This window comes from Phoxinus phoxinus (genome assembly GCF_949152265.1).
Source record: "Phoxinus phoxinus genome assembly, chromosome: 1".
Classification (NCBI taxonomy): Eukaryota; Metazoa; Chordata; class Actinopteri; order Cypriniformes; family Leuciscidae; genus Phoxinus; species Phoxinus phoxinus.
This window is the reverse complement of record NC_136876.1, coordinates 38,010,306-38,026,210: the sequence shown is the minus strand read 5'-3', so window position 1 is coordinate 38,026,210 and position 15,905 is coordinate 38,010,306. Positions and strand designations below refer to the sequence as shown.

General features: G+C 38.0%; 3 protein-coding genes across 3 annotated transcripts; all 3 read right to left on the bottom strand.

The window, feature by feature from the left end:
- Positions 1-1,196: 1,196 nt before the first annotated feature.
- Positions 1,197-4,316, bottom strand: LOC307005589 (SUMO-conjugating enzyme UBC9-like). Its single transcript, XM_079625900.1, has 7 exons — positions 4,053-4,316; positions 3,747-3,829; positions 3,558-3,641; positions 2,702-2,774; positions 2,408-2,517; positions 1,702-1,781; positions 1,197-1,589 (listed from the first exon to the last, which is right to left on the bottom strand). Exons 2-7 carry the CDS (start codon positions 3,810-3,812, stop codon positions 1,526-1,528), a joined length of 477 nt encoding a protein of 158 aa, XP_079482026.1. The 5' UTR covers positions 3,813-3,829; positions 4,053-4,316; the 3' UTR covers positions 1,197-1,525.
- Positions 4,317-4,477: 161 nt separating this feature from the next.
- On the bottom strand, positions 4,478-7,081 carry mpst (mercaptopyruvate sulfurtransferase). The gene is made up of 2 exons (XM_079625886.1): positions 6,246-7,081; positions 4,478-5,377 (listed from the first exon to the last, which is right to left on the bottom strand). The coding sequence occupies exons 1-2, from the start codon at positions 6,835-6,837 to the stop codon at positions 5,076-5,078; spliced, it is 894 nt and encodes a 297-aa protein (XP_079482012.1). The 5' UTR covers positions 6,838-7,081; the 3' UTR covers positions 4,478-5,075.
- Positions 7,082-7,936: 855 nt separating this feature from the next.
- On the bottom strand, positions 7,937-15,278 carry LOC307005578 (uncharacterized protein). Its single transcript, XM_079625874.1, has 4 exons — positions 15,213-15,278; positions 13,331-13,785; positions 12,812-13,210; positions 7,937-12,410 (listed from the first exon to the last, which is right to left on the bottom strand). The coding sequence occupies exons 2-4, from the start codon at positions 13,775-13,777 to the stop codon at positions 8,535-8,537; spliced, it is 4,722 nt and encodes a 1,573-aa protein (XP_079482000.1). The 5' UTR covers positions 13,778-13,785; positions 15,213-15,278; the 3' UTR covers positions 7,937-8,534.
- Positions 15,279-15,905: the final 627 nt, after the last annotated feature.

Genomic DNA, 15,905 nt, shown 5'->3' with positions numbered 1-15,905 from the left:
TCAGTGTGGTCTTCTGCTGCTGTAATCCCTCTGCTTCAAGGTTGACGTGTTGTGCGTTCCTGCTCTTCTGTAGACCTCGGTTTGTAACGACTGGAGTAACTGTTACCTTTGTATTAACTGGAACCAGTCTAGCCATTCATATATCATTCTAATACTTTTTATATTGTGTTTATGTAATATACCAAAAGGATGCAATTTGTGAATTTGTGTTCAAGGCACACCGGGGAAGACGTTTGCACGCAGATGGTGGCCCATCATATGATAGGACCTGTGCTCATCTGAGCCTGCATCAGCGTAATGAGGAGCCTGTGGGCAGTGCACTCTGCACACCTGAATATATGCACATAAATACACATATGCATGATGATATGAGCAATTTCAGTGTCATAAAATGGTAAATGTTGTGCAACCTGATTGCAGCCATTTGTCCTCTTCTCCGATTGGCTGATGATGTTCATCCTCAAATTGTCCTATCAATAAATATTATTTATCAGCATGATAACCAAAGTTACTACTAGTGTCCTGATATTTGCATCTTTAACCTGACCTTTAACAAAAATGATTGGAAATAGACAAATGATCAAGATTCATGGAGGGTACTTTAGTAATACGATGAATAATAAACTGTTGATGCAACATAAAAAAGATATATGCCAGGTTCACTTTGGCATCACAAGTTTGCTTAGAGTCATACAATGAAATTTCCATTATAACGATTAGGTTGACTGGACATGTCCTGAAACCAAAGTGAATAAAAAAGTAAAAATAATAATAATAAAACAGACTTGAGCTTTGGAAAGTAAGAAACCAGCGATTGGCCATGTTGTGGTTGGTGTGGGAGTGAAACTCTACCTGCGACATTAATAAATCATTGACCTCTACAGAGCATCAATGGTTAGTGCCATCATGAACGTCACACAAACATGGCAAATCACCATAACAACAGTTATCTTTAAAAAACTTTAAGTTACCTTAAAAATAAAACTATAAATGTTTTGTTACAATTAACATAAATTACATAAACAACAATTCTTGTAGCAACCACTTATTTTATTTCAAATAATACATACTCATACATATATTATGGCCACACATATTTTAATTAATGTAATGAAACGATAAAAAAGTAAATAAAAGTCAATTATAAAGTCAAGTAAATAATTTCCAATATTTATACTATATATACAGAAACCCTCCACCTTTGCCGTCTCTGCTCTGTGTAAAAGTTGATTTTGAACAACTGATCTGGAAAACGTTTCCTCACCAAAACCACCATCACGTTGTAAAACACTGGTCACAGATCAGCAGCCAACTTTAACTTCTATCTTGGTTGCTTTCATCTTAGAGTTGTTTTACACCCATCCTCATTCGGTTCTGAAGCCAACTTGAACAAATCTCTATTTCAACTTTCAACTGCAGTTTTGGGATTATCATTGAGTGGTGAAGGATTCTGGAGCATCAGAATGGCAGCTATGTGGGATCTGGATCTGGTCGGCACAGGCTTTCAGATTGTGCACTTGTTGCTCTATGAGGGAGCGAATCTCTTAGCTTGTGCCCTCACGCGCTTTTCGTAGTCCATCCTGTTTTGACTGCAGGAGAACGAGAGAGAGATAAGATCAATGATGTGGGCTTGGCATTGGTTGAAAGTTAACTGTACAATCTAATGTTAAAAGGTGCACGTGATCTTTGGCTAAACTTTACCAGTATGTCGTATATGCCTCTGCCTGTGCTGGGTCCTGGATGTTGGGCTCATTAAGGAGTTCCTGGATGCCCAACAAAATCTACACAGCCACAACAACACAATGACATACAAAAGCTCACTGCTTATTGGCCCAAAAGGTTTGTTCAAATGATTTATGAGCAACAATGATCTCAAAGGTTTTTAATCATGATTAGGTGTACACAACCATTCAAAAAGTTTGGGGTCTGCAAGTAAAATGAATATATATATATATATATATATATATATATATATATATATATATATATTATATATATAAAACTATAATTCATTAAATTGATCAAGTGTGACAGTAAAGACATTTATAATGTTACAAAAGATTTCTATTTATTTTGAACTTTCTATTCATCAAAGAATCCTGGAAACAATTTTTTTTTTTATCATGGTTTCCACAAAAATATTAAGCAGCACAACGGTTTTCAACATTGATAATAAATGTTTCTTGAGCAGCAAATCATCATATTATAATGATTTCTGAAGGATCATGTGACACTGAAGACTGTAGTAACGATGCTGAAAATTCAGATGTGCCAATACAGGAATAAACTACATTTTAAAACAAATTAACATAGAAAACAATGCCTTTAATTTTTTACAGAGCCTTAAACCTTTTGAACGGTAGTGTATAACTGCACAAATTGTGTTTGTGTGTGTATTCTTGCATACTTGTTTGATGGTGATGGCTGGTCTCCAATCCTTCTCTTCCTCCAGTATGGACAGACACACTGTACCTGAAGGATAGACGTTTGGGTGGAAGATCGGAGGTTCAAACTTGCCTGAGAACAAAATGAACAAAAGCAGCTTTACAACAGCCTTTAGGTGCTAATGAACAGCTTTACAAAAAATATGCAAGGGGTAAAAAAATAAAACACCTAAAAAGGTGTGGTGACAATGACAATAATAAGCAATATAAAAACAAACGTTTAGAGTATAACATCTCTTATAGAGGAGAAAACTCACATTTGGGTGGTGAAGATGGATAGTCATCCTTAAACAACATTCTCAGTTTGTACAAACCTCCCTCCCAAAGAGTCTACAGGACACAGATCGACAGACTTTCAAACTCCAGTAAATTAACACTATGACTGGTTCACAGTTCAAACATGATATTTGATACGAGTCCAAGACACCATAGATTTACTTTTGTATGTAGGAAAACTAGGCATGCCATATAGGCTGGGTGATAAGAACCGCCTTAAAACTGCAATATGCATAATTCAAGCAAAAGAGACAGATAATACAAATAAAATAAGGTAATAATAGCCTACTACAAAAACACTCAAAAAAATATTTTTAAATCAATATTTACTTATTTTAATTATTCTTTATATACACACACAAACCCTAGACAAATTAAGTATGTACACAAAAGGCAAGATAGTTCTGCATGTATACCAATCTAATATACAGATACAATTATGCAGGGGAATGTAAATAAGAAAAGGAGTAGGATTCGTTAAACAAACAAATATACACAAATGTACACGTTTAAATGTTAAATACAAGTATAAAAATTAACCTAGAACTCTATGGTCCGGTTTCGCAGACAGGGCTTAGATTAAGCCAGAATTAGGCATTAGTATAATTAGGTAACTTTTATAAACGTGCCTTAGAAAGAAACATTACTGGTGTGAATCTTGAGACAAAACAACGGCACTGCCATATTTTAAGATATGTCAGTTCAAGTTACTTTCAGTTAAACCATCTCAAACATGCATTTTAGTCTGGGATTAGATTTAAGGTTAGTAACTTGATCTAAAACTTAATTTAGACGGGGATTTGTTTGAGAAGAAAGATTGTCAATTTGGAAACTAACCCCCTTTTTTCCTGGTATCGCACACTCCCAATTCATGAGATTCATGGTGCCATCTGGGTTCTTGGTTGGTACAGCCACAAAACCCTACAGAGAAACAATAAAAGGTACCACAGTGCAAATTATAGTTATGAATTAGATATATTTTTCAAGTTCTGCACATTTGATCTTGTGTATCTGTAAGTCCCTTACAAAAGGATGATCTTTCCTCCAGGCTTTGCGCTCCTGTGACAGTCTACTCAAAGCAATTCCAGACATGACTCAACAGCGCCACCCTGCGGGCAGAAAAACACACCATCAAACGTGTCGTCGGTGCATCCGTAAAGACAGAAATACATATTATAGATGAGCTTATATGCATATAATGTCTAGAGATACATCACATTACGTTTTAAGTTGAACCACTTTCAATTTTGTGAGCGCTACTACTTTGCAACACTAATATCATCATTAGCATCATACGCCACTAGCTGTCAACAATTACAGTCGCTGGCTTACCTTAAAATGTTTTAAAATGCCTTTCCAGCCAATACCAAACCGTTTTACTCAATGGTTTTAGCGAACTCCAAAACAAAATCTCGAAATGTTACAACGATCCAAAGGTGTAGGGAAGATACCTAACGACCACTTAGTGCTCACGACTACTAGACCTAGCGTTTGATCATCGACTGTTTGATTTTTAATTTCCACATGAATTTGCCAAACTAATCGTATAATATATTTAAAATGACATCTAGCTTTTGTCTAAAATGTCGGAAAAATAGACAAACAACGTTAAATCGTGAAGACAGTGGACTGGAGAGCAGCGTCTGTTTGTTTTTATTCGCAGGACCATCAGGCAATAATAGAGGCGACTATGGATGCGTCCATTAAAAATGTGGCACGAGGGGTAGAAAGTCCGAAATTTGACAATCCATGCGGGAGACTACATTTATGTTTATGTGTAAGTTGACAATTCACCAGTGAGGGCAATATGATAAAATGCCCCTCATGCGTGTATTGTTGTGTTTTAAACACCGGCACACAAGACATGAGATATTTGTGTATATTGCATTTATTAGATAAACAACTTGGTTAGGTCACTAATGTTTTTTTTAACTAGGAGTAAAATAGTAAAATCACATTTCTATTGCATAAAATTCTATTTGGCATAATTAAACATTAATTTCCCCTAAAATAGGCAATCTGGTGTGCATTACTTTAAATGGACAATAATTACATTATATTGATATAAAAAATATCCTTTTAACACCATTTAGATTTTTTTATCTGATTAAATTCTAGAGGCTTTTTCTGAAATACTGAATGTTTCTATATTCTGACAGCTGAGCTATGAATTCTTGTAATTCTTTCTAGATTTATATAACTGTTATTTCAACCAGAAAAAGCATATGCAGAATAGTGCTGCACTTAATAGCCTTATTGTGCAATCATTTCAGATCAAAATGAGGCTTCTTGTGATTCCATTAGTCATCAGTTCTTTATTCCGAAGAAAAGGTGTCGTACGGGTCTAAAAACCCATCATGGCTGTTTTCCTTTTCCCTCAGAGATCACATGTTCAGGTGCAGCCTTGGTGAACCACTCAGACCACGCTCCATCGTACAGACAGACCCCCGGGTGGCCGCACAGGTGTGCGGCGAGGGCGATGTGACAGGCTGTCACACCTGAGCCACAGGTGACCCAGAAGGGCTTCTCCATGTCAACTCCTGCCTGCTGGAAGAGCTTGGTGAGTTCCTCCACAGGATGTTCTAGACCCGATGTCGAGTCCATGAAGCTGGGAAAAGGCATGTTGATCGATCCAGGAATATGACCAGGCTCTGTGTCTAAGATATAAAAAAAGAGAAATGTAGAGAAATAAGACAATGGCACTTTGGCATTTTTGATAAACAACTAAATAAATCTGTTATGTCTATAAATAAATATTTGATTATTGTACCTTGTGTTATGTTCTATAAGAGTACTTAATATACATAACTTAGAAGTCCATATGAATGTGGTCACAAAATTCACTACATAAATATACAAAAGCTAGAAAAAGTTATTTAAATAGTTTTAGATTAAGTATGGCACTGTAGTTAATTGCTTATACTGCATTACTGTGGAGAATTAAAACAATAGTCAACCATTTCAATAGTTGAAATTGATAATAGACAAGTGGTAATGTGCATTCATGCATTCATAGACTGATAGCGTCTGCCTTAATTTCTTTAACTCCATTCTTCAGAAAAATTGTGTACCATAAAAATAAGCCAAAATATACATTTGTGTCATATAGTAAAACATTGGATATTGTAACAACATTGGACATTGTACCTTATGGTGTATATGAGTAGTTCACCAAAAAAAAATCAATTTGAATGTATAAGGGAAAATGCTTTGAATGATTACCTTTATATATATATATATATATATATATATATATATATATATATATATATATATATATATAAAGAAATTGTAATTATACAAATGTTAGAAAATGTTGCTTAAAAGTTAACACTGAAATGTTGTCTTGTTTTCCTCTACAAATTTCTAAACATTCTTAAATCAAGATATTTAAATCTACATTTTATGTCTTTTTTCTCTCTCAAGTAAGCATACGGTAAGAATGTTAAAGATATTCGCACCTTACTGTCTATGATTTGCACTAGGAAAAAAAAAGATTGTGTGACAGGTCACAATCCTACTTACTTGCCCTTGGCTCTGGTTCAACCCCACGAAATCTTCCATTGGCTCTGGCGTCGACTACTTGAAATGCATTGGTTTTAATGTTGTTCAAAACGTCTTCATAAGTTTTGACCCAGGACTTGATAAAGGACGCTTTGAACTCGGCACGCGCTGGTTTACTATATTGGTCGGTAACGGGATGACCCTCACTTAACCAGTTCTTTAACCCACCGTCCAAAACCGACACGGAATTGTGTCCAAACACCCTAAACATCCACCACACCCGTGGTGCAGAGAACAACCCAAAGTCGCTGGCATCGTAAACGACGACATGAGTGTTGTTCCCTATTCCCAGATTACCCACATAGTCTGCGAACTCGCCCTCGGTAGTAGGCAGCATGTGATCAAACTCGGAGCTTTTGTCACAACACTCGTCGATGTCGAAAAACGAAGCTCCGGGAATGTGAGTTTGTTCAAACTCGGCCCTAGCGTTGCGTTTCATTTTAGGTAAATACCAAGATGCATCTAATATCCGCAGATTTGGTCCCCCTCGGTTGCTTTTGACAGCGTCCGCGAGCCATCGCGCCGCTACGAAAGCTCGAGCTTGAGCAGCCATGTCACTACAGCTACAGCACTAACGTTAACCTCAAGGCGGCAGTCTATGCTGCGTATATCGAGCAATGAATTACTGCTCAAATATTACCTTGGTGTGATATTCTGTTGACGGGAAAAGGGGAATCTAAACAATGAGGTTTTTAAAAACGTATGTAACTTAAAATGTAATCTAATTTGATTTTGTAATAAGCACAACATACAACGTTGCTAATAAATAGCAGAGAAATCATTAGCTGAACCGCGAGGGGGTATAGCTCAGTGGTAGAGCATTTGACTGCAGATCAAGAGGTCCCCGGTTCAAATCCGGGTGCCCCCTGGTAAATTTGTTGCTTTTTTTCCCCGTTTTGTCTTTTAGTATCTTCAGTGTATCTTCCTTTTGTTTTTGTTGTCTTTCTGTTTTGTGTTGTTGTTGACTAAGGCATGACTGGATGTGTAAAAAAGTTAACTGAAATTTCATAATCAGAAATACAACAATGTTGCAACAGATTGAGTGCAAGTGATGTTTTAATGGATGCAAAGGGTTAATGGTGCAAGGTTTCTGAAATAAATTAACTGAATCACTCGAATGTCTGCACTCAGTGCACTGTGATGATGAATATATAATATGAAATTGGTTAGCTCTCTGAAAAGAGTGATAACTGTTACATTTTTCTAACCGACCTGTTTCATTCATTTGGTTAATCTCGGTTTAGCTGTGTTAGATGTTTTTTGGTTATGCTTACTTGTGATGCTTGTTATGCTTACTAGTACATGCTTACTAGTACATGCTTACTCTGTGACTTGTGTGAGTTGGTGAAAGAGGCACTGAGTGTTGTTGTCAGTTTGTAAAAGACTTTATTAGCTTTTTACAAGGTATGCAATACTGTGGGAGTCATGAGAATATAATTACATGGTGTTGAAGGTTTTAGCACAGCTCTAATCCTTTTAGATATTGTCTTGATCAACATGTACTGATTCCCACGCATGTGCAGTGTCAGCAGAACTATCCATTTGATTACTATAGTGTTTAATGTGCTCTCTTGCTCATCAGTTAAAATATTTGACCAGCTACATGGCAAAAATGTAAGAGTTTATTGTTAAAACAATTAAAAGACATTAAGGGTGATTCATCTGCATTTTATTATTATAATTTGAAAGAATGTTACAAGAGTTTTATACTGTAATACAATTTTTAGTCAGTAAGTCAGTAAGCCAGTTTGAAATGCATCCATATTACATTTTAGGAAAGTAATAAAACAGAAAAGGAAAGCAAAACAGATACAGAGATAGAGATAAAAAAGAAATACAGTCTTGCAATATTTAAGTGCAGTTTTAAAATTCTGCAATACTCAAAAAAGTACATCAGTTCTTACAAACATATTCTTAAAACAAAAAGATTTTTAATCTTAGCTAAAGCAAGGTGGGCAAACACAATAAGTATAGCAGAAACTGATTTACACCAAACAGTATGTAAATCAAACTGTGAATTAAGGCCAGCTTAGCATTATTCTGTTGTCAAAAGTGTAACAATATGAAATGTAGTGTAGTTATAATTTCAAGATTTCAATCCTTATTCTTGCTAAAATTCATAAGAGTATATTTGGTATTGATTCCATACATTTTATGTCATCTATAACTTTGTAACTGTCAATATAAATACTGAGTATCCTGTGTAAAGTCCTTGCACAAGTTGTAGACTTTGAGGACCATATGTACCATTTATGGCATAAACTTTTTGGCTTTCAGTCTGGGTATGATTTGCATGTCCCTGACATCATTGTGCTGCAGAAGCCAGCACAGGTATCTCTCTGAGCCCATACCCCATCCACTTGTTAGAAGAGGGATGGCTTGACGCATGTTGATGTACCATTTGTATGAGTCCTCTGGTACAGTATGGTGTTGTAAGGCCTCTCGTACCATTTCCGGTGTAGAATGACGTTCCCCAAGCCCTACGGTCTCCCCTAACCCCAAGAGAAGGTCAGCTGCCTTGGCTTTGCTCCTGTCTGAACCTTCAATATATGCTTGGTAGAAGGGCACTCCAAGATGGTCCATTTCTGTCAGCCAAACAGCACCTCCATACTTTTTAATTAGGACCTTTTCTCCCTTTCGCGTTAGCTTCCTGCCAAACTGTGGTTGTCCCTCCTGAACCCACTCAAGGCAATCAGAGGATGGCATAATGTTAATGGCTTGATCCAAGGGTACTCTTGGAAGAGGTTTTTCTAAGTTCTTCAGAAGTTCTTGGGCATGAGATAGTGTACCAGCTGTGTTTAAGATAATGTCGGAATGTTGCTTTACCATTGCCTGAGTCAAATGTGCAACATAGCCTTCAGCTATAGTCATGGCAGCATCCATGTTGCCCAGAAGCTCGCATTCCACATGGTAGAACTGGTTGAGATGTGTAGCATCAGGGTCTTCCCCTCTGAAACTGGGGGACACATAGTAAGCCCCAGGAAGACCATCATGAAACCTCATAAAGTACTCCAAAACAAACTGCATAGAGTCTGCCAGATATACATCTTGGCCCAACATGTTGACAAACACTGGCTCAGAATCTGACCCCAGACCCATTGGAGAGGAAATTGTGTCAGTTGTGATAGGTGTCAGTGCATAAGCATACTTGCATTTGTTGTTGAAGTACTCTACTGTGCTATGAAACAGGGTGTTTTGGATTTGAAAGAGATTGCGATACCATTTGCTCTTGATAGCTAATGCTGCATGAGTCTGGGGGTCTTCCCAGGACTGAGGTGGAGTAGTCTTTGTTATCTTGGTGTGGATCTCTGTAAGGTCCTCTTTGTTAGCTGGAGGACCATCTACTGATGTTACATATCCTGTATAAGTTGGGCAGAACTGAGAAGCCACAACTGGGGATTTGGGGGCATCAGGCTGATGAACTAATGGAATCAGTTTGGCATGGGCATAATCAAACTCAAACCCTTCAAATATGAGAGCTACACCATGGGCATTCATTCCTTCTTGCACAAGATGAGCAACCTTTTGTATTGCCACAAGTAGGGATGTATAGTCGCTCTCATTCAGACAGAAGATGTCACTGGTAAGAGGTTTTCTTGGCACTAGAACTGTAAAGCCTGGTGTATTTGGAAAAGGAGTAAGGAAGGCTACATGTTCATTGTCTTCCCAGACACGCCACTGTTGCTCTTCACCACGAATAATACGGGGGAAAAGGCTGGTATCAGAAGGATCTCCATGGAAGTCAAAGCAAGAAGGGGCATTGGTTGTCGGGAGTCGAGAGCGAATCTTTGCCTGCACCTGGTCAAGAAGGGTATCTTCACATCGTGGACCACTTTTGGAGCTACAGTATCCAGGGTCATAAGGATTGAACTCCATTTCCTCAGCTGTTTGAGGTTTCCAGTTTGGTTCTAGGTCACGGAGAGGCAAGACTTTGATGTAAGCTGGCTTGTCAAGTTCTGGCATGAACACAAGGGCGCAGCGATGCACACAAAGTTTCTCGCAAAGGAGATTGGCAACAGTCTGTGCCCCCTGCATCATTGCTATGTAATCAGGTAACACTAACTGAAAGATGCTACTAGGTCCATTAATAGTCTTTCGAGTGAGAACAGTGGCTCCTGGGGTCCAAGGATTAGACTGTAGGTGAGCTACCAATTCATTAGTCTCCCAAATCACATTCATAAACTCCTTCCTAGGTCTTAAAACCTCAGTTCGAGGAATGCCACTGACCATTGAACCAACAAACATGACCCCAGCATTGGTTTCAATAATGGCTTCACCGTGATGGTCTACAGCAATAATTCCTGCACACTTTTCTTCCAGATCATTGTAAATAACTTCTCGACAAGCCTGTCTGAGACTGTAACCTTTGAGGTTGTATAAGCTAGCTACTTTGTGGGCAACTGTTTGGCGTAAGAAGGCATCACCATCACCAGAGCATGTCACGGCTAGTTTCTCATCAGCATAAATTCCTGCCCCAACTATAGCGGTGTCACCGACTCTGCCTTTCCACTTGCCAACTAAACCTCCAGTAGATGTGGCTGCTGCTAACTTGCCCCACTTATCCAGCGCAACTGCACCTACAGTTTGAGGATGGTTATTCTTGCCATCAACTGACTTCATAAGCAACTCCTTGTATCTTATGTCGGTGTCAAAGTACTCTGATTTCAGTGTTGTTTCTTTTTCTCCAAGACTGTTTACAAACTCTTCGGCACCTTCTCCCATCAGTAAAGAGTGCACACTCTTTTCCATAACACAGCGGGCTGCTTTTATTGGGTTTTTCACTCGGCGCAGGCAAGCCACGGATCCAGAGTTCTTCCCATGTCCATCCACAATGGTGGCTTCCATTTCATGCTCCCCATCTCGGTTATATACTGATCCCTTGCCAGCATTAAACAAGAAACAGTCCTCCAACGCAACTACACTTCTTTGTACTGCATCCAGACTACTACCTCCATGAAAAAGCACTTGTGCTCCAAGAGTTAGAGCTGTTTGAAGGGCAAATTCAATGGTCCCAATCACCTTCTCATTTAACATAATTTCCTCTCCTGCCCCACCATGGATCACTAAAGTGAAATCTGGCTGCATGGTTTTGTTTTGTCCTTTTTGCTCCACAGCTCTGACTGCATCGTCCACTGAAGATCTATTTACTAGTTTTTCTTCATTGTCTTGCAGGAGACATTCAATGGCTCCCATCTGCCCTGCAATGGCGTACCTTAGTGCCAGAAGCATTACTAGTTTTAGATTGAACTCAAGTCTTTCTTTGAGATTTCCCAGGACATTGGCGAAAGTACCCTTTCCATTCAGGACTAGACGTACTTTGTCCTTCCTGCCTAGATATGTGACAGCCAGCTGGTCTGTAGCATAGACGTTACCTACAGCACACTCAACTCCCTCCATTAGATCTGATCCAGTCAAGTAAACCGAAGGGCATCCAAAAGGGTCAAGAAACTTCTTGAGTGGGTTATCTTGAGACATAGATCTCCGCAAGGCTGCCAGATGAGGCCCCACTCCAAGGCCAAGTTTTGTAGCTTTGATTAGGTTTTTGTGCTCTAAAAAGGCAAGGTGAAAGAGCTGGAAAAGCTCATTTGTGTACTGGGGAACATTGTCTGGACCTATGCAGGATGCCAGTGCTGTAACAAGCTGGTGAGATCTAATAGTTGTGGAGTATGTGGGATCACAGCGGCCGTGTTTAAAGTGACGCATGTGAGTAGGTGTCACCATGATGAGGCTAGTAGCTGCATCCCCAAGTGTTTGCCTCAAGGACAGCTGCAAAGTGAAATTAATCCATGCATCATATAGACTTCTGTGACCCCTTAAGGTGGTGAACACATCTGGGTAAGATGATATTTCAAAAGTCATGACTGACTGGCTGGCTTGTAGAAGACTAGAAACAGACTGATTCGGCACAGTTATTCCTTTCAGAGACATTTTCAGAGGTCTTGGGTGAAGAGAACCAGCATTTGAGAATGGAGCTAACTTATTGGTTTGGGTGTTTATTACCATGTTTTCAGATTCTGAGAACTGCCACAGGCGTTCAACAAGAAGTCCAGCTACCATTCCATCCAGGGCACTATGCTCAAACAACATGCCTGCTTGGCCATCTTTAAAAACCACCAAGTTCACCACCTGTTGATGAAGATGGTAAATAGTTATGTCATTCTAACATTCATATCTAAACATTACAGTCAGTTGAGTCTGATTTAAGCATTGCTATGGGAAGTCATTTAATCCATGAATTTCAATAGTACTTTACAGTACTTCATTTTATATTAACCAAACAAAAAAAATCACATTAGCATTTGGTATTAGAAGGGCCCAGAATTATTGAAAAAAGTAAAGCTTTTGAAAGCTTTGAAGTTTGGGCACCAATTCAGTTAAAATGTCAACACATAGAATTTAATAAGTGATGGAATTGGTCATTTCTGAAATTTGACAAACCCCATTGGCGTTGGAAATTAAGCTTACTGCTGTACAGTTCTAATTATAAGGTTCTAATTATATAAACATCCTAATTTGTTTTTACACACCTTATCATAGTATCTCAAACATCTGCTATCTTTCTCCCCTAGTCGGACTGTATTAAGTAGTTCTGCAAGATCAGCCGGTGCTGGGTGGTCTTCCAGGGAAACAGCCAGAATGGCACTCTCCATCATTTCAAGTGAAACTGCTGCTTCACCCCCTGTCTTTAAGATATCCATTCTCACAGAATGCCAGGCTTGGCGATGAAGAGAAGACAGACCACAAATAACGGACGGGTCTTGTTCGGGGGATGCTTCTGGTTGACTCATTGCATGCACCAGTTGGGCGTAGATGTCATTGAGAGGTACAGCAGAAAGAGATTCCCTTAAACTTGGTTTCCATACAATTTGAATTGGAAATATACCACCTCGACAGGTCAATATGGCGTGAAGGCTGTCTGGGTATGTCTGGAACATTAAGGCCAAGAAAATGTCATTAAGATGAGTGAAATCAGTCATTAAAATTAGTTTTACTTAGTTAAAGCAACTTAAAATAGTAAAAACTGGAGGTTAATTGGAAATAAATACCTTTAGCTCATCATGGTTCTTGCCTGGTAGGCGACTAGCCGCAAAAACCTGTGACTGTTGTGTTCGCTCAGTTGGTACATCCCCTTCCACCAGCAATGGTTCACTGTACAGCTTAGCAGCTGCCCACAGCAGGGCTGTAGCCCGCTCTATCTGTGCAAACTCCCCATTTAGCTTAGAGGAGGGCAGGATGGAGGGAATAGCAGTGGAATTGGGCAGCGGGTCATAGCAGGAGAGCAGCCGCTTTTTGAATTCCTCAGTCACCCAGTTCTCTCGTCCAGAAGCGTGATCTTTCAGATGTTTTTGGACTTCCTGGAGTGCATCTTTCTGCTGAAAGAGGGCAGTTTTATAGTGTTGGTACTGGTCGGGATTTAAGGTGAGCTGAAGCACCCGGTTAGCTTCCTGGAGAGTAACATCCAGTTCTGGAATGGGATAATCAGGTAGCGCCATCCTGCAGACTGGAGGATAAAACATAAAACTTTATAATACATACTTAAGTGATTTAAATTGAATAATTCTCAGGGTACATGTAACACATGACTTTTTTTGTCATGTGCATTTCAATAATTTCATTACGTGGCTTAATAAATTGGCTTATTTTCAGCACAAAAGACTTAGTGTGATTTAGTAATGTACTTTACAAGCATGTTTCAAAGGCATACAACACATTTAAGGATGACCACTATTAACGTACATGATGACTTAATGACATTGACACATTCCAAACGTACAGATACTCAAAATTAACTTCTGTCAAGATACCTTTTGGCCATGTGGCCATAATGAGTATAGCATGCTATTTGTATAGGCAGTCGTCATGGGAATATGTCTCATGCTGCAATGTTGCTAATTTGATTTTGCCTGATTTAATCACGCTCTGTCTCTTTTTTTAACTCTTGTAATGCTGTCTTTCTTTTTTTCCATTTATGGTCTCTGGAGACATGGAAGTTCACTCTAGGTGATATTGATCATGTAATATCATTGGTTACTACTTCAATCACTTTAAACCGGAACAACACCCATGTAAGTACGATATTGAGACTGCAGTATCTTTTGCAAGAAAATCTAGATTTACATACTCCTTATTCAATAAAGTATGATACAATATTCTTACAAAATTAATTGCCTGTAAAACATGGCATTGTTCTGCTTAAAACAGCTTAAAACCACCCTAAACCAGGCCAGGCTGTGAGACTAACTTAAACCATTTCTTTTGGTTTGGGAATTATTCTTTTCTAAACTTGAAAGAACTTAATACTTTTTTTAATACTGATTTGACATTCTTAGCCAGGATATATCCCCATTACCCCCCCCCCCCCCCCACACACACACACACACACACACACAATAAAAAAGAACATATTCAACTGTACATTGCAGGTAAATTTCTGTCTATATATATATATATATATATATATATATATATAAAATAAAATACAGAAGAGAAAGTAAAGCACAATCTCACAATGCCATAATTACACAATTGTGAGGGCAAATAAATGAGCTTCCAGATTGAGCTTCCAACTTCCCTTCATTTATTGATTTAAAACACGATTTATTATTTAATTATATATATATATATATATATATATATATATATATATATATATATATATATATATATATATATATAAAATTATTATTTTTTTTAATTATTTTTTTTACATATAGTAACAAATTAATGCACAGTGGTTTAAAGTTTGGTTGACACTAATTCAGTGAAAACTTGACTACTTGATTTGAATGCCATTCAGGCCAATGTAATTTCTTATCGTTTCCGATTTTCAGTGCAAAGTTATTTACAGTTTGTCAACAAACTTATGTATTTTAATGTCAGAGAAGAAACATTAAGCCCAAAAACCCAACATATAAGCATTCAACTCACCTCAGAGCAGTAAAGACTTCCAAAGTATATGTTGTCTAGTCGATGCGATGAGAGCTAGAGTGCAACAAACTTTTGTTGCAGTGAACAAACAAGAAGAGGACTGTAATCTGAACCTAGTGATTCCAATTAAGGAATTTAATTTCCTATCTCCCAATAGACGTGCAGTATAACAGGAAGACTGTTACACTGACATTCCTTTTCTTTATATGCAATAAAAGAGTATCAGCCTCATTTATTGTTTCTACAAATGAAAAACATTTTTGATACTACATTATTCTAAACAGTCAACTCCTGCAGAAGCTAAACTTATTTTAGTCCTAAATAAATGGACCTTTTTAGATTTTCTGTGTGGAAGCTGCATTTGATCCTTAAAAAAAACAACCCTGAAAAACATATTTATACCGCTACTGTATATACAGGGTTATTTATTTGTTGTGTGGTGTTTTAATGTGATGTGTTATGTTGTTTTTTATGTCCTTTATTATGAATGTTGAGCACTTTAAGCTATAAAGTCGTTTAAAAGTGCTTTATAAATAGAGGTTATGAAACAAATGAAATGTAACTGTGTTCAATGATATTCTTGTTCTATCTTTCACTCTGTGAGATTATTAATCAGATGTCTAATGTTCTTTCTGCATTCACATCCTTCCGTCATTCAGAATAACCTGCAAAATGTGATTAGACTTGAAGTTG